Raw genomic sequence first — 26,107 nt, 5'->3', positions numbered from 1 at the left:
AAAAGAATGTTTTATATAAAAAAATAAAAAATTTTGTTTTGTAATAATTTTTTTTATTTAAATAATAATAAAAAATAAATAATATAATATAAAAAATAAAAATATTAAAATTTATTTTTAGAGAAATTTTCAAAATTTTGAGTTCGATCCGCTCCACTTTCGGTCCGACCATTTGGCAAAGGGTGCCTTTGGTTGGGATGAAACACCCTCACTTATAACTTTGTTTCTTTCTTTAATTTAAAAAATCAAAAACAAAAACAAAAAAATAGCGAGAATGACCATATAATCCTTCTCTTTTCTTGTGTTTGTTAAAGAAAATTGCCATTTCGTAGACCAATCAACTACTGTCATCCCACTATTCTAACGTGGTTCTCTCAGCCCTGCCTTGTTAGAGTTTTTCTTAAAATATGAAGGGAAAAGTCCACATATCCTCCTCAAATTACCACACAATTGACAATGTCTCCCCAAACTTTAAATTGTGACAATGTACCCCTCAAACTACCAAAACATTATCAATGTCCTCCTCATTGACGAAACTACCCTTAGTAAAATTTTTTTTAAAAAAAAACTAAAATTTCTGGAAAAATCTAAAAAAAAATCTTTTTATTAGAAAAAAAAAATTAAAAAATTTCGATTTTTTTTTTTTATAAAATTGAAAATTTTCGTTTTTTTTTTTTTTTAAGTTTTCTTTTATAATTCTTAAGTAAAAATTTTCCCTTTTTTTTTAAAAAATAAAATATTTTCGTTTAAAAAAATAAAATTTTCGTTTTTTTTTTAAACATATTTTAAAAAAATAAAAATTGATTTTTTTTTAAAATAAAATTTTCGGTTTTTTAAAAAAAAGTTTAAAAATTAAAATAATTTTTTTTTTGAATTTTAGAGGTATTTTTGTCATATTGATAAATATATAGGGGCATTTTGATCTTTTTGTTAGCTTTGGGGGGATATTGATAATATTTTGGTAGTTTGAGGAGTACATTGTCGCAATTGAAAGTTTGGGAGGGACATTGTCAATTGGGTGGTAGTTTGAGGGGGGTATGTGGACTTTACCCAAATATGAAATAATCATCAATGACGTCTCTTGAGCGACTACTACCGTATGCCGCTGCCGACCGTTGCCCGCTCTTCCAAATTGTGCAAGCTGTCCATTTCCAAAAAGTAAGGCTCTCTCTCTCTTAGCAACAGTCAATTCGGCCCTCAAAGGTCTTCAACGGCCGAGTTACGTTAACACCTTCTTCTCTAAGAGCATTAGCACCGAACGATTTATATACAATTTCATTCATTATGTTTGGGAAAAATTAAAAAAAAAAAAAAAAAAAAAAAACTAACTCTTGTTATATTTAACCAACTCTCAAGTCTTGTTATAGTTTAACTGAACCTCAAGTCTTGTAATAGTGTTTTCTAATGTGCAGGGCTGTTAGTTTCCTATACATTATTTTAATGTAAATATATATATATATTTTTTTCTCATCTTTCATCTTTTTATCTTTAATTGAGGATTGTGTTGAGATTTTGTGAAAAAAAGTAAGAGTAAATAGGAAACTTGTATTTTATTATAAAAAAAATAAAATTTTAATGGTAGAAGGAAAATAAAGAGAAGCTATTATAAAATATATTTTCATAAGAAAGCAAAAAATAGTTTTGTGTTCTAAACTTAAGAAAAAAAAAAAAAGTTTGCTGCTAGTGCTTTAAATTTATCATTTTCGATCTCACAGTTTCCCCTCCCAAGAAAGGTATTGTTGGATTCTTTATTGTTCAACACGCACAAGTGCACTCATGACAGTTTCATCACATTGACTCAAGTTCATTAACTTAAGTTTTTAGAGTATAATAGGATACAATTATGAATGAATTCTTTATAAAAATTCAACAACCACTTTATCTTCTAAGCGGAAATTCGGAGAAACTGAACACACTCGTTTGAGATTACTGTTTTCTTTCTTCTTTCTTTTTCTTTTATGGGCATATTATTGTTTTCTTTCAATTGCCTTAAAGTTAAACGTTTGCTTGAATTGCTTCTACTGTTTGCCTTTCTTTTATTCCACGGCGTCGTTTGCCTAAAAAATCTTGATCCTCAGTTTTTTTAACAGCACATGTGGGGTACGTATTTTTATGGGAAAAATATAATTTAGCTTCCTAAACTATTAGTCATAACCATTTGGCTACTCCATTAGTCAACACTGTCAAATTAGATGAAAAATGCAAAACGTCTTTTTTTAAAGTTAATTCGGTGTAGAAGTCGTTTTGAGGGGAAGGAAAAAAAAAAAAAAAACGGTGATTAGGGGTGGCTCGCCGGCCACCCCATAGGCCATGGGGGTGGCCGGCAAGCCAAGTGAGCCACCCCTAAACCACAATTTCCTTTTTTTTTTTTTCTTCTTCTTTTTTCCCTTCAAAACGACGTCGTTTAGGAGAGTATTTTTTAAATTGATTTTTTTTTCCTAAAGGATATTTTAGTAACTTAACATTGCCAAAACAACGTAGTTTTGAATTTTTTATCATTTTTTACGATAATGACTAACAGAATTGTCAAATTATAACTATTTAGTAGTTTGATGGGTTACTTTATCACTTTTTTAAATATTAAAAAGCTAAAATAAAAATGATTAATAAATTATATTTTTTCCTATTTTTATTTACCACGCGCATGGATGTGGATCCCTCATTTGGAGTGTAAAAAAAGAGAAAAAAAAAAACCTCATTTGGGGTTCAACGCGAATTTCCAAATTTGACAAATTGTAAAGGCTTTTTAAATCATCATGTAGTACTCTTCCAAACATTAACTGCCAAGGCTGGGCTCCAATTATCCCAACTGTCAGCCTTGGATCCGGATCCCCTCCGGGGTATAATTGTAGTTTCTCCAATTGTAAATTGGAAATTCAATCTCATTCAATGGCCTAGAAAATAACATGTATCTTATTAAAATCTATTAATGAAAAGTTAAAATTAAATAATAAAAAAATTGGGGTGGCCGGCCTAGGGGCAGCTTTGGCCACCCCATGGCTCTTGGGGGTGGCAAGGGCCAAAAAAATTTATTTTTTTATTTATTTTTTTATTTGGACCCTTGTGAGTGGTCGAACCACCCCTAATGACCTCCAAAATGATACGTGTCCTTTTAAAATTAAAATAATAAAATATTATTTAAAATTTTAAAATAAAATAAAAGTAAAATTAATAAAAAGTTAAAATCAAATAATAAAAAAACTGGGGTGGCCAGCCAACCTAGTTTAGCCTAGGGACGGCTTCGGCCACCCCATGGCCCTTCGGGGTGGCTCGGGCCAAAACAATTTAATTAAAATTTTTTTTTTAATTTGGACCCTTGGGAGTGGTCGAACAACCCCCAAGGGCCGATTGGGGGTGGCCTAATGTCCAAATCAAAAAAGTTTCAAATTTTTATTGGCCCTAATTGGAGGTGGCTGAACCACCCCTAAGGACCATCTGGTCTAGGGTGGCTTCAGCCACCCCTAGGCTAACCTGGGGTGACCGGCCACCCCATTTTTTTATTAATTAATTTTAATTTTTTATTATTTTCTTTTTAAAAATTAAATAATATTTTATTATTTTAATTTTAATGGGATACCTATAATTTTGTCGGCCATTAGATGAGATTGAATGGCCGAAATTTAGGATTAGAGAAACTCTAAGGCCCCGTTTGCCAACAGCCGGGGGCCGGCATTGTAGCTGAAACGGTAATGTTTCAGCTACAGTGCCATCTGACAGGTGCAGCAAAAGTGTATTTTTTAATATTAAATTTTTTTGTTTAAAGCAAAATATTAGAGAAAAAAAAAAAAAAAAAAAAAAGGAGGAGAAAGATGGGGTGGTTCTAGCCACCCCATTTTTGGCCAAGGAGCCACCCCCTGGCCAATCTGGGGGTGGTCGAACCACCCCCATGGCCAAGGGGGTGGTCTGGCCACCCCCTTGGCCCAAAAAAAAAAGGGATTTGGTGCATTTGGAGGTGGTCGGACCACCCCCAAGAGGCTAGGGTAGTTTCGGCCTCTCTGGGCTGTTGGCAAACGGAGCCTAATTTTCCTTCCAATGGGAGGAGATTCTGATCCTGAGTATGTGGCCGACAAATATAGTCATGGTAATATTATTATTGTAAGTAATAGTACTCAGCCACGCAGATAGGAGAAACTCAGAAGGCCATAACCATGAACTCCATGGGTGATTCGAAGAAGCTTCATATAGCCATGTTCCCATGGCTAGCCTTCGGTCACTTAATTCCATTTTTAGAGCTTGGCAAGCTCATAGCCCAAAAGGGTCACCGTATTTCATTCATATCAACCCCAAGAAACATTGAACGCCTTCCGAAGATCCCATCAAATTTAGCTCCTTCAATAACTTTCGTGAAGCTTCCCTTACCCCATGTAGAAAACCTGCCAGAAAACGCAGAAGCTACCATGGACGTGCCATACCACATAATCCCATACCTTAAGAAAGCCCACGATGGCCTCCAACAACCTTTATCTCAATTTTTAGAAACATCAGCTCCTGATTGGATTATTCACGACTTTGCCCCTCACTGGCTACCACCAATTGCTACCAAGCTAGGCATCTCCCGGGCTTTCTTTAGTATTTTCAACGCATCATTTTTGTGCATTTTAGGACCGTCAAAGTCGAGTGTAACGAACGCTCAAGAACCCCGAACAGAGGCCAAGGATTTCACCGTCCCTCCCAAATGGGTCCCGTTTCCAACCAAAATAGCGTATCGGTTGTTTGAGGCGAAGAAAATTTTTGAAAACTTTGATGAAAATGCTTCCGGTGTTTCGGACTGGTTTCGTCTCTTGACTATCTACTTAGGCGCCGATGCCTTGGCTATTAAAACCTGCACGGAGATAGAAGGTGAGTGGCTGGAGCTCCTGGGAGAGCTTCATGATATACCTGTAATCCCAGTGGGCTTATTGCCACCCCCGGCGCAAGAAAGCGGAGACAGCAACAAAGATAGCACATGGGGTACGATTGTTGAGTGGTTAGACAAGCAAGAGAAAGGATCAGTGGTTTTTATAGCACTGGGGAGTGAAATTCAACCAACTCAACAAGATTTCACAGAGCTGGCTCTTGGATTTGAGCAATCAGGGTTGCCCTTCTTTTGGGCTCTAAGAAAAAAAATTGAACTACCGGAAGGATTCGAGGAGCGAACGAGAGGTCGTGGGTTTGTTTGGACGGGTTGGGCGCCTCAGTTGAAGATATTAGCTCACGACTCAGTCGGGGGTTTCTTGACTCACTGCGGTTGGGGTTCAGTGACGGAGGCATTGCAATTTGGACGCGCACTTATTCTTCTGCCCTTCTTGACGGACCAAGGATTGGTAGCAAGGTTTTTGGAAGAGAAGCAAACAGGAGTTGAGGTGCCCAGAAATGAAGAAAACGGCTCGTTTACAAGGGAGTCGGTGGCCAAAACGTTGAGGTTCGTGATAGAGGATGTGGAGGGAAAGATTTATCGGGACAACGCCAAGGAAATGGCCACCATCATCGGAGGCAAGGACCTCCACTCCACGTACATCGACAAATTTGTTGAGTTTCTTGAAAATCGCGGCCGTGTCAAGGAGGGTTGAGTTCTCGTCTATGGATGTATTAGAACAATAATTTAGTTCTAATTTTTGAATTTTTTTTTTTTCTTAAGATTTATTTTCTTTTTTCTATTAAGATTTGTTTTTCCTTTTTTATTTAGGTTTGTTTTTTCTTTTCTTTATTAATTTAGAAGGTGCTTAATCTATATAAATGCATCTACTCTTTATTATTTTTCTATTATGTTTGAACTATCAATTAAATTAAGTCATTAAAGTTTTTTTTTTGTTTGCTTAATTGCTATTTTTTCTCTTCCTGGATTTCCTTTAATACTTAGTACTTAGTACTTAGTTTATGTTGCTATCATACGCTGTCAAAACAATTTTAGTTTTACCCAAGGAAAAAGCATTGTTGTAAAAAGTTATGAAATAAGGCAGTAATTTAAGTTAGCATGAATTTGCCTTCTTGTTTTGCCGATGTTGGGGTTTGGAAACAATTAATGTTAAATAATGTTCTTTGTTTTGGTTAAAGTTGAAAATAATGTAATTAATAACAAACGTTTGGCAATTAAATCCATTTCCCATCCTCTTGTTTTAATTTTTTTTTTTTAAATAATGATTTTTCGTTTTTTTAAAAAAACTGAGAATATTTCATGAGAATCACAATTTTATCTTTCCAAAGATTCCAAAAGCAAACTGATTTGTTCATATTGAATGAATATTAATGTTCACAATCTGATCTTTGTTGGTACATCAGATGGCATTTTTTTAGCTGGGGAAATTTCAGGTCAGGAACAGTAGTGAGTGGAAATTCAAAATCCACTCACTACTGTTCCTGACCATGGCATTCTGGCAACTCCTTCACCCTCCACATTTTCACAGCACTTTAATTTCTACATGGATGCTTGTGGAACTTCATTAAAGACAAATTGAATGTTTTCTCCCTCTCTCCCTTTGAGGTTTCTAATTTTCTATTTAATTTTGTTAAATTTTTGTCTTTTGGTGTATTGAGTGTATTTACAAGTGTTGAGTTTCAAATTAAGAAAATATATATAAATAAAAAGTAATTAATATATTTAAGTAGACTAAAATCCATTATTATTATTTTTTCTTTCCTGGGCATATTATTGTCTTCTTTCAACTGCCTTAAGCATTTGCTTCTGCCATTTGGCTTAAACGTTAGCCTCTTTTATTCCACGGTGTCGTTTGCTCTAAATAAATCTCAACCCCCAGTTTTTTTTTTTTTTTTAAACAGTGTGCGGTACTTTTATTTTCCACGTGGAGGTGGATCCCTCATTTGGAGTGTAAAAAAAAAAAAAAAAAAAAAAAACCTCAACTGGGGTTCAACGCGAATTTCCAAACTCGACAAATTGTAAATGCTCTAGCCTATCTAAATCATCATCTACTTTTCCAGACATTTACAGCCAAGGATGCTAGTTGCCATGGGACCGACAAATAATAGTGCGTGATATATATTATCAGCCACGAAGAGGAGAGAAGATAGGATAAACTCCATGGCTGATCATTCGAAGAAGCTTCATATAGCCATGTTCCCATGGCTAGCCTTCGGTCACTTAATTCCATTTTTAGAGCTTGGCAAGCTCATAGCCCAAAAGGGTCACCGTATTTCATTCATATCAACCCCAAGAAACATCGAACGCCTTCCGAAGATCCCATCAAATTTAGCTCCTTCAATAACTTTCGTGAAGCTTCCCTTACCCCATGTAGAAAACCTGCCAGAAAACGCAGAAGCCACCATGGACGTGCCATACCACATAATCCCATACCTTAAGAAAGCCCACGATGGCCTCCAACAACCTTTATCTCATTTTTTAGAAACTTCAGCTCCTGATTGGATTATTCACGACTTTGCCCCTCACTGGCTACCACCAATTGCTACCAAGCTAGGCATCTCCCGGGCTTTCTTCAGTATTTTCAAGGCATCATCTTTGTGCTTTTTTGGACCGTCAAAATCGAGTGTAACGGAAGCTCACGAACCCCGAACAGAGCCCAAGGATTTCACTGTCCCTCCCAAATGGGTCCCGTTTCCAACCAAAATAGCGTATCGGTTGTTTGAGGCGAAGAAAATATTTGAAAGCTTTGAAGAAAATGCTTCCGGCGTTTCGGACTGGTTTCGTCTCTTGACTATCTACTTAGGCGCCGATGCCTTGGCTGTTAAAACCTGCACGGAGATCGAAGGTGAGTGGATGAAGCTCCTAGGAGAGCTTCATGATATAGTACCTGTAATTCCGGTGGGCTTATTGCCACCCTCAACACAAGAAATCGGAGACAACAACAAAGATAGCACATGGGGTACGATTGGTGAGTGGTTAGACAAGCAAGAGAAAGGATCAGTGGTTTATATAGCGCTCGGAAGTGAAACTCAACCAACTCAACAAGACTTCACAGAGTTGGCTCTTGGACTTGAGCAATCGGGGTTGCCCTTCTTTTGGGCTCTAAGAAAGAGAAGCGGCTCCGTCGGTGGGGATTCAGTTGAGCTACCGGAAGGATTCGTGGAGCGAACCCAAGGTCGTGGGGTTGTTTGGACGGATTGGGCGCCTCAGCTGAGGATATTAGCTCACGAATCGGTTGGGGGTTTCTTGACTCACTGTGGTTGGAGTTCGGTGACAGAGGCATTGCAATTTGGACGCGCACTCATTATGCTACCCTTCTTGACCGACACAGGATTGATAGCAAGGTTTTTGGAAGAGAAGGAGGCAGGAGTTGAGGTGCCCAGAAATGAAGAAAACGGCTCGTTTACAAGGGAGTCGGTGGCCGAAACGTTGAGGTTGGTGGTAAAGGATGTAGAGGGAAAGATTTATCGAGACAACGCCAAGGAAATGGCCACCATATTCGGAGACATGAACCTCCAGTCCACATACATCGACAAATTTGTTGAGTTGCTTGAAAACCGCCGCCGTGTCAGGGAGGGTTGAGTTCTCTACTTACAGGTTAAGTGAAAAAAAAGGTAAAGCATTGTTGTAAAAAAGTTATGGAATAAGGCAGTAATTTAAGTTAGCATTGTTTTGCCGATGTTAGGTTTTGGAAACAATGTTAAATAATGTTGTTTGTGTTGGTTGAAATTGAAAATATTAAACAATGTTAAATATTTTATGTAAATTTTGTTTCTAAACTTAATTAGGGTATTTACATTATTTCAAAATTTTAATTTTGTGGTCATCCACGTACGTGAATCATTATTTGAGCAAAAGGAAATGAAAGGATAAGAAGACTCAGTCCCCAGTTTTATTTTATATATACATATATATATATATATATATATATATATAAAAGCCAAATCCAAAAGTATGAGAACAAGAAAACAAATACAGGAAACAACGGGCACAAAACAAAAAAGACTAACTAAATATATTTTCCACGAAAGCCGCAAGCCGGCCAGTGTCATTGTGTCAAAGCTTTCCCCCTATATAGACGAGCCCTGCACAGAGAAGAGAGAATAACAACATATAAACTCTACATTAATCCACCTCCATGAACTCCATGGCTGATGAGCCAGATCAGAAGCTACACATAGCCATGTTTCCATGGCTAGCCTTTGGTCATATGATCCCATTTTTAGAGCTCGGAAAGCTCATAGCCCGAAAGGGTCACCGTATTTCATTCATATCAACCCCAAGAAACATCGAACGCCTCCCGAAGATCCCACCGGAATTAACGCATTCCATAACTTTCGTGAAGCTGCCCTTACCCTACGTAGAGAACCTGCCAGAAAACGCAGAAGCCACAATGGACGTACCACACAACATAATCCCACACCTTAAGAAAGCCCACGATGGCCTCCAACAACCTTTGTCTCAATTTTTTAGAAACTTCAGCTCCTGATTGGATTATTTACGACTTTGCCCCTCTCTGGTTACCACCAATCGCTACCAAGCTAGGCATCTCCCGGGCCTTCTGCAGTGTTTCTAGCGCAGCAACGTGGTGTTTCTTTCCAACAGGGACGAAGACATCGGACACTCACTATTCAAGAACAAGGACGGAGCCCGAGCATTTCACTGTCCCTCCCAAGTGGGTCCCGTTTTCAACCAAAGTAGCGTATCGGTTGTTTGAGGCGAAGAAAATATTTGCCAACGCCAAAGATCACAATGTTTCCGGTGTTTCAGACGGGTTTCGTGTTGAAATGGTGGTCTCAGGCGCCGAGGTCATGGCGGTTAAAACCAGCATGGAGGTGGAAGGTGAGTGGTTGAAGCTCCTTGGAGAGCTTTATAATCATATACCTGTAATTCCAGTGGGCTTAATTATTGCCACCATCGGCGCAAGAAAACGGAGACAACAACGAAGACAGCACGTGGGATACGATTGGTGAGTGGTTAGACAAGCAAGAGAAAGGATCAGTGGTTTATGTTGGCACTCGGAAGTGAAATTCGACCGAGTCAACAGGACTTCACAGAGTTGGCTCTTGGACTTGAGCAGTCGAAATTGCCCTTCTTTTGGGGTCTAAGAAAGTCAGTTGAGCTACCGGAAGGGTTCGTGGAGTGAACCCAAGGTCGTGGGATTGTCTGGACAGATTGGGCGCCTCAGTCGAGGATATTGGCTCACGAATCGGTTGGGGGTTTCTTGACTCACTGTGGTTGGGGTTCGGTGACAGAGGCCCTGCAATTTGGTGTTGCGCTTATTCTGCTTCCCTTCTTGACGGACCAAGGATTGAATGCTCGGTTTTTGGAGGAGAGGGGGGTAGGAGTTGAGGTGCCCAGAAATGAGCAAGACGGGTCGTTTAGCAGTGATTCGGTGGCCCAGAAGCTGAGGTTGGTGATGAAGGATGAAGAGGGAAAGATTTATCACGACAAGGCCAAGGAAATGGCAACCAAACTCGGAGACCAGTCAAAATACACGGACAAATTTGTTGAGTTTCTTGAGAACCACCGGCATGTCGGCTTCACCGAGGGTTGAGTTACTGGTTTTTACAAACCGTTAAAAATAAAGCGAAAAGATTAAGAAAAACGTCCTTTACAAAATCTCTTTTCAATGGAATAAAAATAAACTACTGACTGAATATTCTCAAATAATCTAATTGAGAATGTAATTACTCCAATTTAAGATAAGCATATTCTGCGTTGGCGAGTGCTGACTCGGACTAATTACGACGTGAATCTACTACGCAATAGATTGAGAACGACGCCCATGCAGTATTAAATGACGGACGATTTTTTTTTTTTTTTTTTCTATACAGTCTATGGCCTACTGTAGGACCATCTTTTAATATGGAATAAAATAACCTTTGTCTGGTAGCAAACCGGTGACGTGGTAGGAATTAATCCCCTGCTGTACTTGTGGGCCGGCATGAATCCCCTTTTATATGAGGGCCGTGGTTCTTATACTTAAGCCCATCGGGCTTTCTACAGTTGATACACCATTTATGATTTCCTTTTTTATTTTAATAGCCACGTTCGAAAGAGAATTATTTTAATTATAAAAACATCTATAATTCATCCTTAAATAATTAAAAACATTGGAATAACCATTTTTTTTTTTTAAAAAAAAAATTTATAAAACAGTCGCAATGAGGAGAATCACCGCCGCCTCTTGTTCTTTGAAATGTTTGGTGTGTTAGCGCTCTATACTTGATGATATGATGAAGAGTATATGATTGATAAATTTGCTACTAATTAATTAAATTAATAAATTTTTTTCTTAATTATTTTATCAATAATGAACTATTAGATCAGTATGTAAAAAATAATATTTAAAGAAAGTAAAAAGTATAATAAATAATTCATTAAAATTTGTATTAAAAAATTAATAGCTAAAATAAAAAATATATATATATTTTAAATAAGAGATGCTAGAGTTACAACTATTTTCACAAACAGAATTGCACAAGTTGACGTGGCCACGTTAGATTTTTTTTTTATTCTTTCGAGCTGACGTGGCCACGTTGGTTTGTTCTTTGTATTCTTTCTTTTCTCATTCTTTTGTTTTCTTCTTCCTTCTCTTTCTCTTTTCTCAACTGCTCCCATTTGCCTTTGTCCATTTGCAGAGAGTGACGGAGAGTATGAGACGATGAGAGAGAGACTCGAGGGTTCACAGTAACTCTAAAATCAAACCCAAAAAAATTCAACACCGAAAACTTAAGACCCATTCGGTTCGGATTAAGAAAATTGACACAAAAATCCTCCACAATTGAGACCTAGAATCAAATGCTCACAAGAATCCATGGTCAACACAAGAAAACGCAACTACAACCAAGAATTAAAAACAAAAGGGAACAATTTATACCCTTGAAGAACCCATTTTTCTGAAACTTGTCTCTCTCTCTCTAGCTCTCTGTCCCTCTGTCTCTGCTCATTTTCTTCCTCCCTGAAACTCTCAGCCCAGCTCTCTCTCTTACCATCCTCACGCCATCTCTGTTTTCTCTCAAATCCCACTCTCTCCCTGTATCTCACTCTGCTTTGCCTTACGCCCATCTCTGTTGCCAGCTTTGCTCCTTCACTAGCTCTCTCAGCTCCGTCCCTCTCCCTCTCTTTCTAGGTCTTCTCTCTATCTCACTGCCTGTTCGTCTCTCCCTCGGTCCCAAAATTTTCTCTCTTCTCTCCTTGCGTCTCAGCGTCTCTCTCTCATCGTCACACTCTGCAAATGGACAAAGGCAAATGGGAGCAGGTGAGAAAAGAGAAAGAGAAGGAAGAAGAAAACAAAAGAATGAGAAAAGAAACAATAAAAAAAACAAACCAACGTGGCCACGTGAGCTTGTGCAATTCTGTTTGTGAAAATGGTTATAACTCTAGCATTTCTCTTTAAATAACTAAAATAAGGCTGTCTTCAAATATGGAAATTAGCAGGTCTTGTATTTTGTGTAGTTGGAATATTAAAGGAAGAAAAAATGGTGACAACATTTCGACAAAAAAACAAAAGAAAGAAAACGACTTGACAGAAAGCTGTATTATTGGAAAGAAAGTAGTGCGCGCGTTTTAATTGACGGCTGCGGTAGGTCCCATTCGTAGAAAAGTTTTGTGCATGTGGTAAGAGCACCAGCAGAGCTTTTCAACATTTTAGTGTTGGTATCTATAGTTTTTTTTTGAAAACATTGTATATATATTGTTGTGCAAAAAACACACGATCACAATTACGGCTAAATAAAGTGAGAGCAATCACACACAAGATAACACCAAGATTTAAGTGGTTTCCTCAATGTGAGGTACATCCACTGGCAGAGGCAATCACGAAGAAATTCACTATGAAAGATGGAGTACAAAAATATAGTAGAGAAAAAAAATCACTCAGATCCAAAACTCTAATACACCCAAATCTCACTATCACACAATAGAGATTATTCTCAAAAAAGGAGAAAACAAAAGACAGGAATACTAACTCTTCTTCTTTTGCTGGGATACGATGGCGGGTGGTCTCTTATAATTTTTTCTCTTTCTCACTATGCGGCTTCACAAGGCTTCTTTTTCTTTCTCTCTTGCTATTCTCCGTTGCCAAGAAGAAAGAAAACAGAACCTAAACTCACTGTCTTGCCCACACCCAAAAACCAAGGCTGCGGCGCTAGTGTTGTGAGGCCTCTCAAACAGCAGCCCACAAATTCACTTGTGCAGCTCTGTTGATGTTTTTCGCACTCCCTATTCACGCACAAAACTTTGGCTTTATACATGGGCAAAGTCGGTGCACTCCAATTCTCCTAATACAAGTCATTCTTGGATTCCATATAAGACAAAAACTATAAAGCCTTTTACAAGAAAGACTTGTACACCACGTGAGCCCCACACACTCCAACTTAGAGAAGGATTTGGAGAGCTAGTCTCCCACGTCAGTACCATAAACCAATAAAGCAAGACATGGGCCCATAACTAAATTGAGGGTTGAAAAGTCACATAGTCAATAATCTCCACCTTGACTTGAAACCCATCAAGTCGCAATAAAACGAATCTCCTTCTGATGCCTCCGCCCAAGCCCCTAAGGGCTATCACAATCCACAAGTGACACTCAAGTCCAAGCACTTCTTGAACTTGAGCATAGGACCTGGTTTAGACAGACTACCATGCTTCTCTGCCAGTCCTCTTGGCCACACAACTTTCTCTATTGGCTCTTTCTTTCTGTAGACGCATCTGCACCCTTTAGCCTTCTTTGCCTTGAGCAATTCTGTAGATTCCCAAGCTTTACCTTTCTGTAGTAACTCCACCTCTGTCGACATGCCATTCTGAACAGACGATGAGACTCCACTACCAGCTGTTAGAGCAAAGGAAACCATGTCCTCAAATCCATACCTCTCCGGTGCTTTTCGATCACGTTTCTCTCTGCCTCTTGCTAAAGAATAAGGCTCTTCTCGGTGCTCTGAATCTCTTGACGATTCTTCGTCATCACATATGTCCTTGAGTGAATACTGTTCATCAAGCTCCACCTCCACGACCTGTTTCCCTTTCTGGCTCTCAGTCGATGCTTCACTCTCACTCTTTCTTAACATATAGGCCTCATCAAATACCACGTCTCTGCTAACAATCTTCTTCTTTGAGACTGGATCCCAGAGCCTATAGCCTTTAACACCAGATTCCAAACCAAGACAAATACATTTTCTTGACTTTGAATCTAACTTCGATCGTTCTCCACTCTGCACATGAACGTATGTCGGACAACCAAATATTCTCAACATAGAATAATCAACCAGTTTACCTGACCATACTTCCTCTGAAATCTTGAAGTCAATCCCAGCGGCTGGAGATCGGTTGGTGACGAAGCATGCATAATTAACTGCCTCAGCCCAGAAACTCTTTGGCAATCCTGCACTTAACCTCATACATCTCGCCTTTTCCAACAATGTTCTATTCATCCTTTCGGCAACTCCGTTTTGCTGTGGAGTCCCTCTCACTGTGAAGTGACGAGTAATGCCTTCTGTTTTGCAGAATTCCAAGAATGCAGTGTCTTTGTACTCTAACCCATTGTCGGATCTCAGATACTTTACTCTTCTTCCAGTCTGATTTTCCACCTGCGCCTTCCACTGCTTGAAGATGGTGAAAAACCTCTGACTTGTGCTTCATAAAATACACCCAGACCTTTCTTGAGAAATCATCAATAAAACTAACAAAATAATGTGCACCTCCGTTTGATGGCACCGCCACTGGTCCCCAAACATCTGAGTGAACATAGTCGAGAACACCTTTGCTAGTATGAGATGCCACCTTAAAGCTGACTCTTCGTTGCTTCCCATATAGACAGTACTTGCAGAAACCCAATTTACATGACTTCACACCTTTTAACAAATTCCTCTTGTGAAGCTCAAACATACTACGCTCGCCTAAATGACCAAGCCGCATATGCCACAAAACTGTGTTATCATCATTTGGTTCTGCTGAGGAGGACACTGCAGCTCCACCTGTAACTGTATCCCCGAGTAACTTATACAAATTGCCAATTTTCTTGCCTTTCATTATCACTATAGCACCTTTAGTTATTTTCATAACTCCATCTTTGGCTGAATAACCATAGCCCAAAGAATCTAATGTGCCTAATGAGATCAAATTTTTCTTAAGGTCGGGAACATATCTAACATTAGTGAGTATCCTGACAATCCCATCAAACATCCTGACTTTTATGGTACCTAGTCCAATGGCCTTACACCTAGCATCATTGCCCATTAGCACTGTACCCGCATTACAGGATTTAAATGTGTCGAACCACTGCCTATTCGGACACATATGATATGAACAAGCAGAATCCAAAACCCAAGAGTCTATGAGAGAATTTTACCTGAGGAAACTGAAAGAACATCTGCGCTAACCTCGCTATCATCAGACTCACCATCGGCCACACTGACTGAATCTCCAGAACCTTGTCTCTTCTTATCTTCAAGATCTTGTTTCATCAGCCTGCAAAATTTTCTGTAGTGCCCTTTCTTATGACAATAATAGCACTCCACATCTTTTGCATCTGACCGAGATTCTCCACTCTGTGCCGATCGTGACATAGACCGATACTGCTTACCTCTGCCATTCTTCCCTTTAAACTTATCTTTTCCACGCTTTGGCTCAAACCGTGCCACAAGCCCATCAGCCTGATCATTGATAGGTTTTCTTCGCGTCTCATGTGACAAGAGAGATCCTGTTACCTCTTCAAACGCCAGAGTCTCTTTCCCATATAACAATGTTGTAACCAGGTGATCATAAGAAGGGGGAAGCGATGCCAACAGAAGTATCGCTTTATCTTCTTCTCTAATCTTCACTGCAAAATTCAACAATTGTGTATTCAACATGTTGAACTTGTTGAGATGCTCCAGCAGATCTGTATTTTCCTCCATCTGTAAACCATATAGCTGCTTCTTCACGTACAGCTTATTCGTCAAATTCTTCGCCATATACAAACTCTCCAATTTCTGCCAAATTGATTCTGCCTTTTCTTCATCAATAACATTGTGAATGACTTCATCTGACAAATTAAGACGGATCGCACTGGCAGCCTTCGCATCCATCTCTTCCCAAACATCATTCTCCATCTTTTCGGGTTTCTTCGCCTTTCCCAATAATGCCTTGTGAACTCCTTGCTGAATCAGCAAATCCTTCATCCTTCTCTGCCAAAGAGAGAAATTATTCTTCCCATTAAACTTCTCCACTTCAAACTTGGTACTCGCCATATTTGCCGTCAATTTGATTTCTCGAACCTAAGCTCTGATACCACTTGTTGTGCAAAAAACACACGATCACAATTACGGCTAAATAAAGTGAGAGCAATCACACACAAGATAATACCAAGATTTAAGTGGTTCCCTCAATGTGAGGTACATCCACTGGCAGAAGCGATCACGAAGAAATTCACTATGAAAGATGGAGTACAAAAATATAGTAGAGAAAAAAATCACTCAGACCCAAAACCCCAATACACCAAAATCTCACTATCACACAATAGAGATTATTCTCAAAAAAGGAGAAAACAAAAGACAGGAATACTAACTCTTCTTCTTTTGCTGGGATACGATGGCGGTTGGTCTCTATTTCTTTTTCTCTTTCTCACTATGCGGCTTCACAAGGCTTCTTTTTCTTTCTCTCTTGCTATTCTCTGTTGCCAAGAAAAAAGAAAACAGAACCTAAACTCACTGTCTTGCCCACATCCAAAAACCAAGGCTGCGGCGCTAGTGTTGTGAGGCCTCTCAAACAGCAGCCCACAAATTCACTTGTGCAGCTCTGTTGATGTTTTTCGCACACCCTATTCACGCACAAAACTTTGGCTTTATACATGGGCAAAGTCGGTGCACTCCAATTCTCCTAATGCAAGTCATTCTTGGATTCCATATAAGACAAAAACTATAAAGCCTTTTACAAGAAAGACTTGTACACCACGTGAGCCCCACACACTCCAACTTAGAGAAGGATTTGGAGAGCTAGTCTCCCACGGCAGTACCCATAAACCAATAAAGCAAGACATGGGCCCATAACTAAATTGAGGGTTGAAAAGTCACATAGTCAATAGGACTTCTCACAATCCCCTACAAACTAGATTGGGGTGACTCATTCAACAATAAAAGCAATCCAATCATCAAGATTGACTGCAAAAACTCTCAGGAAATAGAAACGAGGATGCACAATTACTTCAAACTATAATGCCAAATTGATCATACCAAGGGACCAGTAAAACCGGTTATCAAGAAACAGAGTTCTGACAGTGTTTACCTCAGTTTAGAACAGTCACTATTGTATGCTAACCAACAGAAGAAATTAACACAGTTCTAAACCGGAATCAGGCCCCCCTTTATGGTCAAATTTTTTCCTTTTCAAGTGGGTAACATCTTTCAAAGTATGGCTTAAGTTCAAGCATTTTAGCAATCATTTATCAGAAGCGCAAATGCCTTAAAGATGAATCAAACAAAGTGTTTTTTTTTTTCTTCTTTTTTTAACTCTTTGTACTAAAATCAACTGGATGACAAGATAAGATGTTAATATATTAGGATAAGCAGCACCAGAAGCAAGTTCAACTGTAAAGATAATCGTAAAAACTGACCTTTCATTAGTATATTGGATGTAAGACAAATAACCTGTGCACATTGATCTTCTAAGGCCTGGCATTACACAATTATGGCAACGCCATGGTTTTCTAAATAAACTCAAAAAGAAATATATCAAGAGCTGTATCAGTTAATGTGAACATGAAGAACTCTTGTTGTCCTGCCCTTTCACTCGTCCTCCCCTTCAGCACCACTCTTTCTCACACCATTGTCAGAAATAACCTTTATCCTCTATCTCACAAATCAACAATCTCAATACCAAATAAATTTCTTTCCCTCCATGATGCTGTAATTGGTTTGTCTTAAACATATGCATGTGGCTTTTTATCCAAATCCAACTGCATCCAGTGACCTTTTTATGTTCTAATGGACTTTCTTACCCGAACCAGACTCTCCCATCTGCCCCTTATCTCATATGTCCGAGCCAATACCAAATAAGGTAGAGATGACTGCGGTTCCAACTCCATCATCCTCTCAGCAACACTTTCAGTGAGTCTCAAGTCCATGAATCAGACTAGCATGAAGAATTGATCCCCATATAAAACAACTAGGTTCATAAGGCATTGCATGTACAATGTCCATTGTTTATTTTAACTTACCAGCTCGACTCAACAACTCCACTACGCAAGCATAATGCTCATCCCCAGGTCGAACTCCATATTCCTTCACCATTGATGACAAAATAATCATTCCATTATCAACAAAACTCTCATACTCGCAAGCCAATAGCACTCCAGCCAGAGTTATTCATTGCTGAGACAGAGGCTGTCCATAACCGAGGTTGAGTTTATCAATTAGCCCAACTGCAACCAGGATTCTTTTGTATCTGCTTATATCTCATCAAATTTCTAATTTGTGCTGATCCTTCCCAGTCTCCGGATTTGGCACATACGCTAGATAACTGCACATAAGCACCTGAGTTCTCAGGATCAAGCATAATAATTCTCTCTGCCACCTTCTTCCCAAGAGTCTTATCTCCATGAGCCACACAGCCTCTCAACACTGATGACCACATGCTTGCATCAGCCTCAAAAGGCATCTGTTCTATAAGATTCACTGCTTCCTCAAGGCAACCAGCACGGGCAAAAAGATCAACCATGCAAGAATAGTGTTCAATCCTTGGATCAATATCATAGTCCAATTTCATTGTATAAAACCATTTCCTTCCGTCTTCGACCAGTCCACAATGATCACAGGCAGAAAGAACTGCTGTAAATGTAATAGCAGTGGGTCTAACACCAGCTTGCCTCATTTCAGTGAATAGAGTTAGCGCTTCACTTCCATGACCATTAGTAGCATAACCCATCAACATTGAATTCCAAGAAATTTCATCAGATTTCATCATCCCCTCAAATATGTTTCGCCCATTGTCAACAAAACCACACTTGCAGTAGAAATCAACAAGGGAAGTACAAATAATCTGATCAGACTCAAGCCCGATGATGGTAGCTCTAGCAAAAACCTGCTCACCAAGTACAAGTGAAGAGATGCTAGCACATGCACTGATCACACTGGCCAAGCTAAACTTGTCCATTCTCAAGTCCATCTCATTCATCTCACAAAATAGATCTAATGCTTCGACTGGACACCCATTTTGACTAAGAGCAACTATCATTGAATTCCATGATATCAAGCTTCTTTTTGGCATAGTTTTGAAAATCCATTTTGCATCTTCAATTTTTCCACAATTTGAATATACTGTGATCATAGAATTAAGTAAGATTGTGTCGTGGGCTTTGAGGTCGCTAAATAATTTGCATGCATCATAAGGGTTTCCACACTTGGAATATGCATCAACTAGAGCACTAGCAACGACAACATCATCAAGTACCCCGACTTTGCAGGCATAAGTATGCATTTGTCTACCATGCCCAAGAATGCCTAAGCTACTGCTGGCGCCCAAAACACTTGCAACTGTGGAGGAGTCTTCTTGAACTCCTTCTCTCCGCATCTTATTAAAGAGAACCACTGCTTCAGTTTCCTCATTATTATGAACACACCCAGAAATCATTGAATTCCATAACACCACACATGGATCACTTTTGCTATCAAATATTTTCCTTGCATCATCCATTCTACCACAATTTGCATAGCCTGAAATCAATGCTGATAGAGAGAAGTCATCCGGTTCCTTCAACGTATTCAGAACGTGATTTGCACTATCCGGATCACCACACTTTCCATACATATTAACCAGAGAGCTACTCAAAACCGAGTCGAATTCCACTTCATCAATGACAATGCGTGCATGAATTTGCTTGCCACAATCAAGAGCTGCCAAATCACTACAGGCCCTAATAACAGTCGCCAATACAAATGTATCACGATGCAATACTTCAGAAGGGTCCGAACTCAAATCCTTAAAAAGCTTCACCGCTTCTCTTGCACACCCATTTCGAGCATAACCATGAATCATCGAATTCCACGCAACCCCGTTCTTCCTCGGCATATCATTAAACAAACTCCGAGCAACCTCTATCTCGCCAGCTTTTGCAAACCCCGAAACCAGCACGCTCCAGGAGAACTCGTTCTTGTGGGGCATGGAGTCAAACAACTGCAGTGACCTGTCCTTGTTCCCTGATTTCATGAACCCCTCTATCATAGTATTCCAAGAGAAACAGTTTCTGCCAGGCATATCCTCGAACACTTTCCACGCATCACTCAAGCCGCCGCACCGCACGTACATCTGCAGAAGGCGGTTTCCAAGCGTGAAAGCGGAGTTTAGAAGACCCTTTTTGAGAAAGAGGAGGTGTAGCTGTCTTCCTTGGTTAATCGAACGCTGGGTATCACAGGATTGGAGTAGGCGGAACAGGGAATGCAGATCAAGCTCCATCAAGAAGGAGACTACTGCGTACTGGCGGCTGTCTAGAAAATAGATGGTTGTCAACTTGTCAGCATAATTTTATTTTATTAAGTTATATATTTACTTTCAGCCATGTCGTTTCATACAGCACCAGTGGTCTAGTGGTAGAATAGTACCCTGCCACGGTACAGACCCGGGTTCGATTCCCGGCTGGTGCATTTTTCCTTCCTTTTTGAGACTTTGTCATCAGAGGTGGGGCCTCAGTCTGAAAGGAAAAACCTTTTTTTTTTTTTTTGCCAATTTAGCCATATCCATTAGCTAAAAACATTTTCCGTATTTCACTGTCCTGAAAATTTTTTTGAAAACATTTTTCGCTACAATAAATTAAGTGATAAACCATGAGCAGAAAGTGGTGCAATATGTGCAAAAATGAAGGGCAACCATTTAACACTCGCCTCGATATAGAGAAGCAAAGCACACATGAAAACCCACACAAACCAAACTCAAGTTGAAGAACCATTTCTTATTTTCTTCCACCCTCAAAGTCTTTCACCAAACCATCCCTTTGCTCTTCTCTATACAGCAAAGAGAGAGCGACCCATTTGACATTCTTTGAAGAGCTTCTAAGCAAAGAGGGAGAGATGGCAGGTGCAAGAAGGGAAGTGATCAACGGAGGGAACTTGTGTCGGAGGTTTTCCGGCCGTCTGATATACCCAAGAGAGGCCAGATGGCTATAATGTTGGGCTTGGTTCACTCTTTCTCTTCTATCTTCTCTCTTAGTGGCCGTGCTGGACGACGTGGTGGTGCTCACTTTTCTTGATTCAGCTGCCTGAGCTAACTTTGATAAGTTAAGAGAGAGAGAGAGAGAGAGAGAGAGAGCTTGTTCATATAACTGTCATAAAAGAGGATGTACAAGGTGTCTTGTAGTTTGTAGTCTTGTAGATTTATTGGTTCTTTTGTTTTCATCTCTTATTATGTTCGTTAGTAATACATATGCTACCTTTCGAGGAAATAAAATTGAACAAAATTCACCAATATATGAACTGCAACATCCTTTGAAGAAAGTATGGAAGCAAATGACTTTACCTCTATCTACAAATTGCAATTTAGGACTCAGAACCCAAAATGCGGGAGCAGCTCCTTTAAATCTGCACTTAGAGTGATTACTACCTCTCTTTATCCATAATCTGGAATTTTAATGGAATTGAAGGATTCAATTCACTAAGTCGTTCAGCAGCCCATTCTCCCAACCTCAAGTACCCATATTTTCTACAAGCATGGAAGATTCTTGTCAACATTGGAACAGTTGGTTCAAATGCCATACTCTTAACAAAATTCTCAAGCTCATCCATGTGTCCATACCGACAATAGAGTTCAATCATACACTCATAGTGCTCCAACCGAGGCATGACACAATACTCATTGCTCATTGAATTAAAATACCGCGTTCCCAACTCAACTAGGCCTTCATATATACAAGCAAGCAAAATGCCTTGAAAGGTGACATGGTCTGGCTTTATACCTTCCTCCTCCATTAATCCGAACAATTCAAGTATCTCCCTACCTCTTTGATTGTGACAACATCCAAAAATTACGGAGTTCCAAAGAATCACATCCCGCGAACCTGTCTCTTTAAAAACCGTGAGAGCATACAGAAGACAGCGACATTTTGAGTACATGTCTACTAACGCTCCTCTGATCACAATATCCATCTCATAACCATGTCTAATCATAAATCCATGAATTTGTTTGCCATGCTCAAGAGCAAAGGTATTTGCACAAGCTGCCAAAAGAGTTCCAAATGTAAACTTACTTGGTTTTGTCTCCCACTGCATCTCTGAGAAAATTGCCATAGCTTGTTCACTCAAGCCATGACGAGCATAGCTAGTCAACAAAGCATTCCAAGAAACACTATCCCTCCATTGACATATTTGGTAAAACCAAACCCTGGCACTTCTCAAGTTCCCACATTTACCGTACATGTCAAGAAGGGCATTGCCAACAACAAGATTGGAAAGGAAACCATTTCGGTAGACGAAACCATGAGCCTGTTTTCCCACTTCAACATCTGAAAGGGCAGCACACACGTTTAGTATCAACCCAAGCGTGACATGGTCAATGTGCTTAGTTGTATTGCGCATCAAAAATACAAAATTCAAGGCCTCCTCCCATTGGAGGGAACGGGTGTACCCTGCCAACATAGCATTCCAGGAAATCACATTGCGTTCAGGCATCCGATCAAAAAGCACCCTTGCCTCCCCAGTTTTCCCACTCATTGCATACGCTGACACAATTGAAGTCCAAGAAATCAAATCTTTTGAACCTGGCTGTTCAAATACCCCACGAGCATTCTCTAATTTTCCACATTTGACATACATATCCATAAGAGAGCTTGAAACAACCTCGTTATTTTCAAAACCCATTTTAATTGCAACTCCATGAATTTGCATCCCCGCCTCTAGTGCAGATATACTTGAACAAGCAATAATTGCATTAGAGAATGTAAAATTCAAAGGCCGAACAGCTGACCGAAACATATGGAAAAACATAAATACTGCCTCTTTTCCATCACCCATATCCAGATACCGCCTCACAATCACATTCCAAGAAACAGCAGTTGGATTCTTGATCTCATCAAACATTCTGCGTGCGTCATTAATAAACTGACATTTCCCATATACATCAACAAGTGAACTCTCCAAAATTACATTCCCAGAAAACCCATATTTCATAATAAGGCCATGAATTTGTCTCAAAAGAGAGAGCGCCAAAACCGCACCGCAAGACCCAAGAACACTGGCGAACGTGACCTCACTCGCAAATACTCCCGATCTATTCATCTCTGAAAACAATGACAATGCCTTCTCAGGGCACCCACCTCGTGCGTACGCTGTAATCATAGCATTCCAAGATCCCCCATCTCTATGAGGCATTTCCTCAAACAGCTCCCTTGCATCCACCAAGCATCCACATTTGCTATATGCCTCGATTGCCCGGTTCAAGAGAAAGACCGGCGGTGTGGGAGAGAACGTGACCAAATGGGACTCGACCTTCCGGACCTCGACGATGGCTAGATTTGTAGAACAGATTCGGAAGAGACGCGCGTAAAGGGGATAAGAGACGGGTACTGGAGCAGCAAAGAGAACAGAAACGGCTTCTCGGAGACGACCCGCTACGAGGTGAGATCGGATTGCTTTGGTCAAGGCTCTGGCGCTGCCGGGTTGGGTTTGGAACTTGTGGGTTCGACTGTACAGAAGACGGTTGAGTACAGAGGCTGCACTCACACCCATGTAACAGTTAAAGAAGAAATGGCTGGAAATTCAAATATTCAAATGCTGGACCATTATATACAGTAGAGGAGAGAAAGATTGAGTGAGTCTTGGGCCTTCGCCCTTTGGTGCTAAGGCATTGCTGCAGTTTTTATTCAACGTTGACGGTGCATAACGGCTAGATTAAGTTCTCAAAGTTAATATACTTTTATGTATACATGCCTCCATGTTCTTTGTTTGTGACGATGGAAGACATTTGAAAGGAGAAGATCCTATTCCATTTAAGGAGGGGAGTCATATATGGAAAAGAGAGAAAATAATGGAGGCGTATGTAATGAAACAGGTTCTTTTCTAGTCTATTTAAGAGAAAAAGAATATTCAGTTAATGACCAAGATCTTTTGAATTGAAGAAGATTCGGATCTATCTGTAATATCAACTCACACCAAATTATTACTTTAAATCAATACCCAAGATCTTTTCTCTAGTCTATTTTAGAGAAAAAGAATATCTAGTCAATGGCCAAGATCTTTTGGACTGAAGAGGATTCAAATCCGTCTATAATGTCAACTCACACCAAATTATTATTTTAAATCAATACCTAAGTGTATGCATTGTATGGCTCTCAAAGGGTAGCTCAATTAGCTGTGAATCATATCTCATGAAGTGGAGGTCACTAGTTCAAATCTTCCCTCCCCTTTTCTCTTGTGTTTGATAACGTACTTAGCATCAAAGTTCAGAGCGATCAAATCATGACTATTAATTTTTGACAATTACAATGATACAATCTAGTTATTTGATTCGATTGTATGATACTTTTAAGGTAGATCCAACTGTTAAATATTTGTGTTACCATTAGTAAAGTCAATTGTACAATTAAATTAAGTTTTATCTAACGGTTAAAATTAAGAAATTGTTAGTGACAGTTATGATTTAAATTTTAACACTTATAATTAAATAATCGTTAATTATATATGTGTCTATTAATATCGAATAATCGAATTTTAATGGAAATTGAATTAGTAGTTATTTTTTGTTAATTTCAAAAATACATAAACATACATTAAAATTTATAAATTAACACTATATATAGCTCACTTCAAATCAATTTTTAAACACATTGAAATTTTCTCTTCTTCTATCATTCTCAAAATCCTTCAACAATTTTAAAATTCATGTTTTATCTCCTTACTATAATAGAAACTTTGAAAGTTTTGGTTTTGTTTCGTTTTGTGCCAAACGCAATTAAATTTAAGAGGTTTTCTGAGCTCCGTTGTAACATGGACAAGTGCTTGCTATAACCAAATGCACGCCAATTGGTCATAATTGGTGGGATCAAATTGTTTAGTTATAAATATTATCCATTTATCCAAATTGCTACAACAAAAAGTCTATTGATATATGCCAGAGCAAACCAACGATCAAATTGATTCTTGGCCTCCAAGTTTATGAACCATAAGATGGCTGTTGACTTGATGCTAGAGATGTTCAATAAGATATATGGATTCGATTTGAGAAATTCACTTAATAAAATATTTTAAGAAATCTAGACAATCATAATCTATTCAGAAAAATTAAAGTCGAATAGGAATGACACTAATCTAATCTGGCTATTAATTTATAATAATGGAAAAGGATGTTGACTAGGACTAGAGATCCATCCTAAATGCTCCAAAGAAAATTCTTAATTTTATATTATTATTTTCCTCTTATTTTATTTATTTATTTATTTTTTTTGGGGTCACGATCGACGTCGACTAGGACTAAAGAGCCATTAGTTCTAGTCTTCTAGATCATTGCTCCAAGCATTATCGTGACTTTTTAATTTGTCTCGTCTTTTCGTTGGGCATACTCTTCTAGATGAATATATATATATTTCTTGTGGAAAACCTGTATGTAACAGATTTTTGACACCTAATAAATACGTTATTTTCCTTGACTTTTCGAACCCTGGCTGGCTGGTCTCCTTAACGTACGGTGAACAAATATAATTTTGAGTTCTTGTAGACTATCCTCAACCACTAAAAAATACTAATAAGATACTCGCAGTACATATTGTTGCCCCCATATCTTTTATAGGCTGACATTACTTATTATTATTATTATTATTATTATTAGTTATGATCTAATGAACTTGGACTACTCTCCAAGGAAACTTTCATTTTAAGTTTGCAATCTCTAGATGAAAAGCAAGAGACATTTGGTGGCTCAAGTTGAATATAATTTCTACCACCAAGGTGCTAGTTAAGTTGGTAAATTAAGCAACAGGAGATGAAGTTTAATTTTTCCCTCATTTCTTCTTAGTGGTCTCGGATTCGAACCCGCTTACGATAGTAGTCCGTGAATCAGACGTTACTAAGAAGGAGCTTTACCAATTTGCACTTTGGTGGAGTTATAGTGACAGATTTGCCTTCTCAGCCAGTAGCTATGGCTTAAACTGAACATTTCACAATGGGTGAGAACCGTGATGGTCACGCCCAAGGGAAAAAAAAAAGAAGAAGTTGAATATAATTTCTCCCTAGTTATTTGGAGTCTTACAGATTTAATGATAAATTTTTTGTTCACGGTACAAAGATGTTAAAAAAAAAA

The 26,107-nt window shown here is 38.9% G+C and overlaps 4 protein-coding genes, 1 non-coding gene and 1 pseudogene across 5 annotated transcripts; 4 read left to right on the top strand and 2 right to left on the bottom strand.

Annotated features, from left to right (window-relative positions):
* The first annotated feature begins 4,148 nt into the window (after window positions 1–4,148).
* LOC132184960 (putative UDP-rhamnose:rhamnosyltransferase 1) lies at window positions 4,149–5,688 on the top strand. Its single transcript, XM_059598759.1, has one exon. The coding sequence runs from the start codon at window positions 4,149–4,151 to the stop codon at window positions 5,547–5,549; it is 1,401 nt and encodes a 466-aa protein (XP_059454742.1). The 3' UTR covers window positions 5,550–5,688.
* A 1,210-nt stretch (window positions 5,689–6,898) lies between these two features.
* On the top strand, window positions 6,899–8,639 carry LOC132184358 (putative UDP-rhamnose:rhamnosyltransferase 1). The gene has a single exon (XM_059597969.1). The coding sequence runs from the start codon at window positions 7,016–7,018 to the stop codon at window positions 8,435–8,437; it is 1,422 nt and encodes a 473-aa protein (XP_059453952.1). The 5' UTR covers window positions 6,899–7,015; the 3' UTR covers window positions 8,438–8,639.
* A 125-nt stretch (window positions 8,640–8,764) lies between these two features.
* LOC132184866 (putative UDP-rhamnose:rhamnosyltransferase 1) lies at window positions 8,765–10,442 on the top strand (annotated as a pseudogene).
* A 6,993-nt stretch (window positions 10,443–17,435) lies between these two features.
* LOC132184628 (putative pentatricopeptide repeat-containing protein At1g77010, mitochondrial) lies at window positions 17,436–20,281 on the bottom strand. The gene has a single exon (XM_059598330.1). The coding sequence runs from the start codon at window positions 20,279–20,281 to the stop codon at window positions 18,239–18,241; it is 2,043 nt and encodes a 680-aa protein (XP_059454313.1). The 3' UTR covers window positions 17,436–18,238.
* A 117-nt stretch (window positions 20,282–20,398) lies between these two features.
* TRNAG-GCC (transfer RNA glycine (anticodon GCC)) lies at window positions 20,399–20,469 on the top strand. Its single transcript has one exon. It is a non-coding gene; the product is annotated as a tRNA-Gly (tRNA).
* A 321-nt stretch (window positions 20,470–20,790) lies between these two features.
* LOC132184640 (pentatricopeptide repeat-containing protein At3g26540) lies at window positions 20,791–23,685 on the bottom strand. Its single transcript, XM_059598350.1, has 2 exons — window positions 21,338–23,685; window positions 20,791–21,085 (listed from the first exon to the last, which is right to left on the bottom strand). The coding sequence occupies exon 1, from the start codon at window positions 23,539–23,541 to the stop codon at window positions 21,418–21,420; it is 2,124 nt and encodes a 707-aa protein (XP_059454333.1). The 5' UTR covers window positions 23,542–23,685; the 3' UTR covers window positions 20,791–21,085; window positions 21,338–21,417.
* Between the last annotated feature and the right edge of the window lie 2,422 nt (window positions 23,686–26,107).

This window comes from Corylus avellana, chromosome ca6 (genome assembly GCF_901000735.1).
Source record: "Corylus avellana chromosome ca6, CavTom2PMs-1.0".
Classification (NCBI taxonomy): Eukaryota; Viridiplantae; Streptophyta; class Magnoliopsida; order Fagales; family Betulaceae; genus Corylus; species Corylus avellana.
This window is presented reverse-complemented; position numbering and strand designations above follow the sequence as displayed.

Excerpts from the sequence above, each read along its gene's own strand:
- LOC132184960 (XM_059598759.1), top strand. The coding sequence starts at position 4,149 with ATGAACTCCATGGGTGATTCGAAGAAGCTTCATATAGCCATGTTCCCA.
- LOC132184628 (XM_059598330.1), bottom strand. The coding sequence starts at position 20,281 with ATGGAGCTTGATCTGCATTCCCTGTTCCGCCTACTCCAATCCTGTGAT.
- LOC132184640 (XM_059598350.1), bottom strand. The coding sequence starts at position 23,541 with ATGGGTGTGAGTGCAGCCTCTGTACTCAACCGTCTTCTGTACAGTCGA.
- LOC132184358 (XM_059597969.1), top strand. The coding sequence starts at position 7,016 with ATGGCTGATCATTCGAAGAAGCTTCATATAGCCATGTTCCCATGGCTA.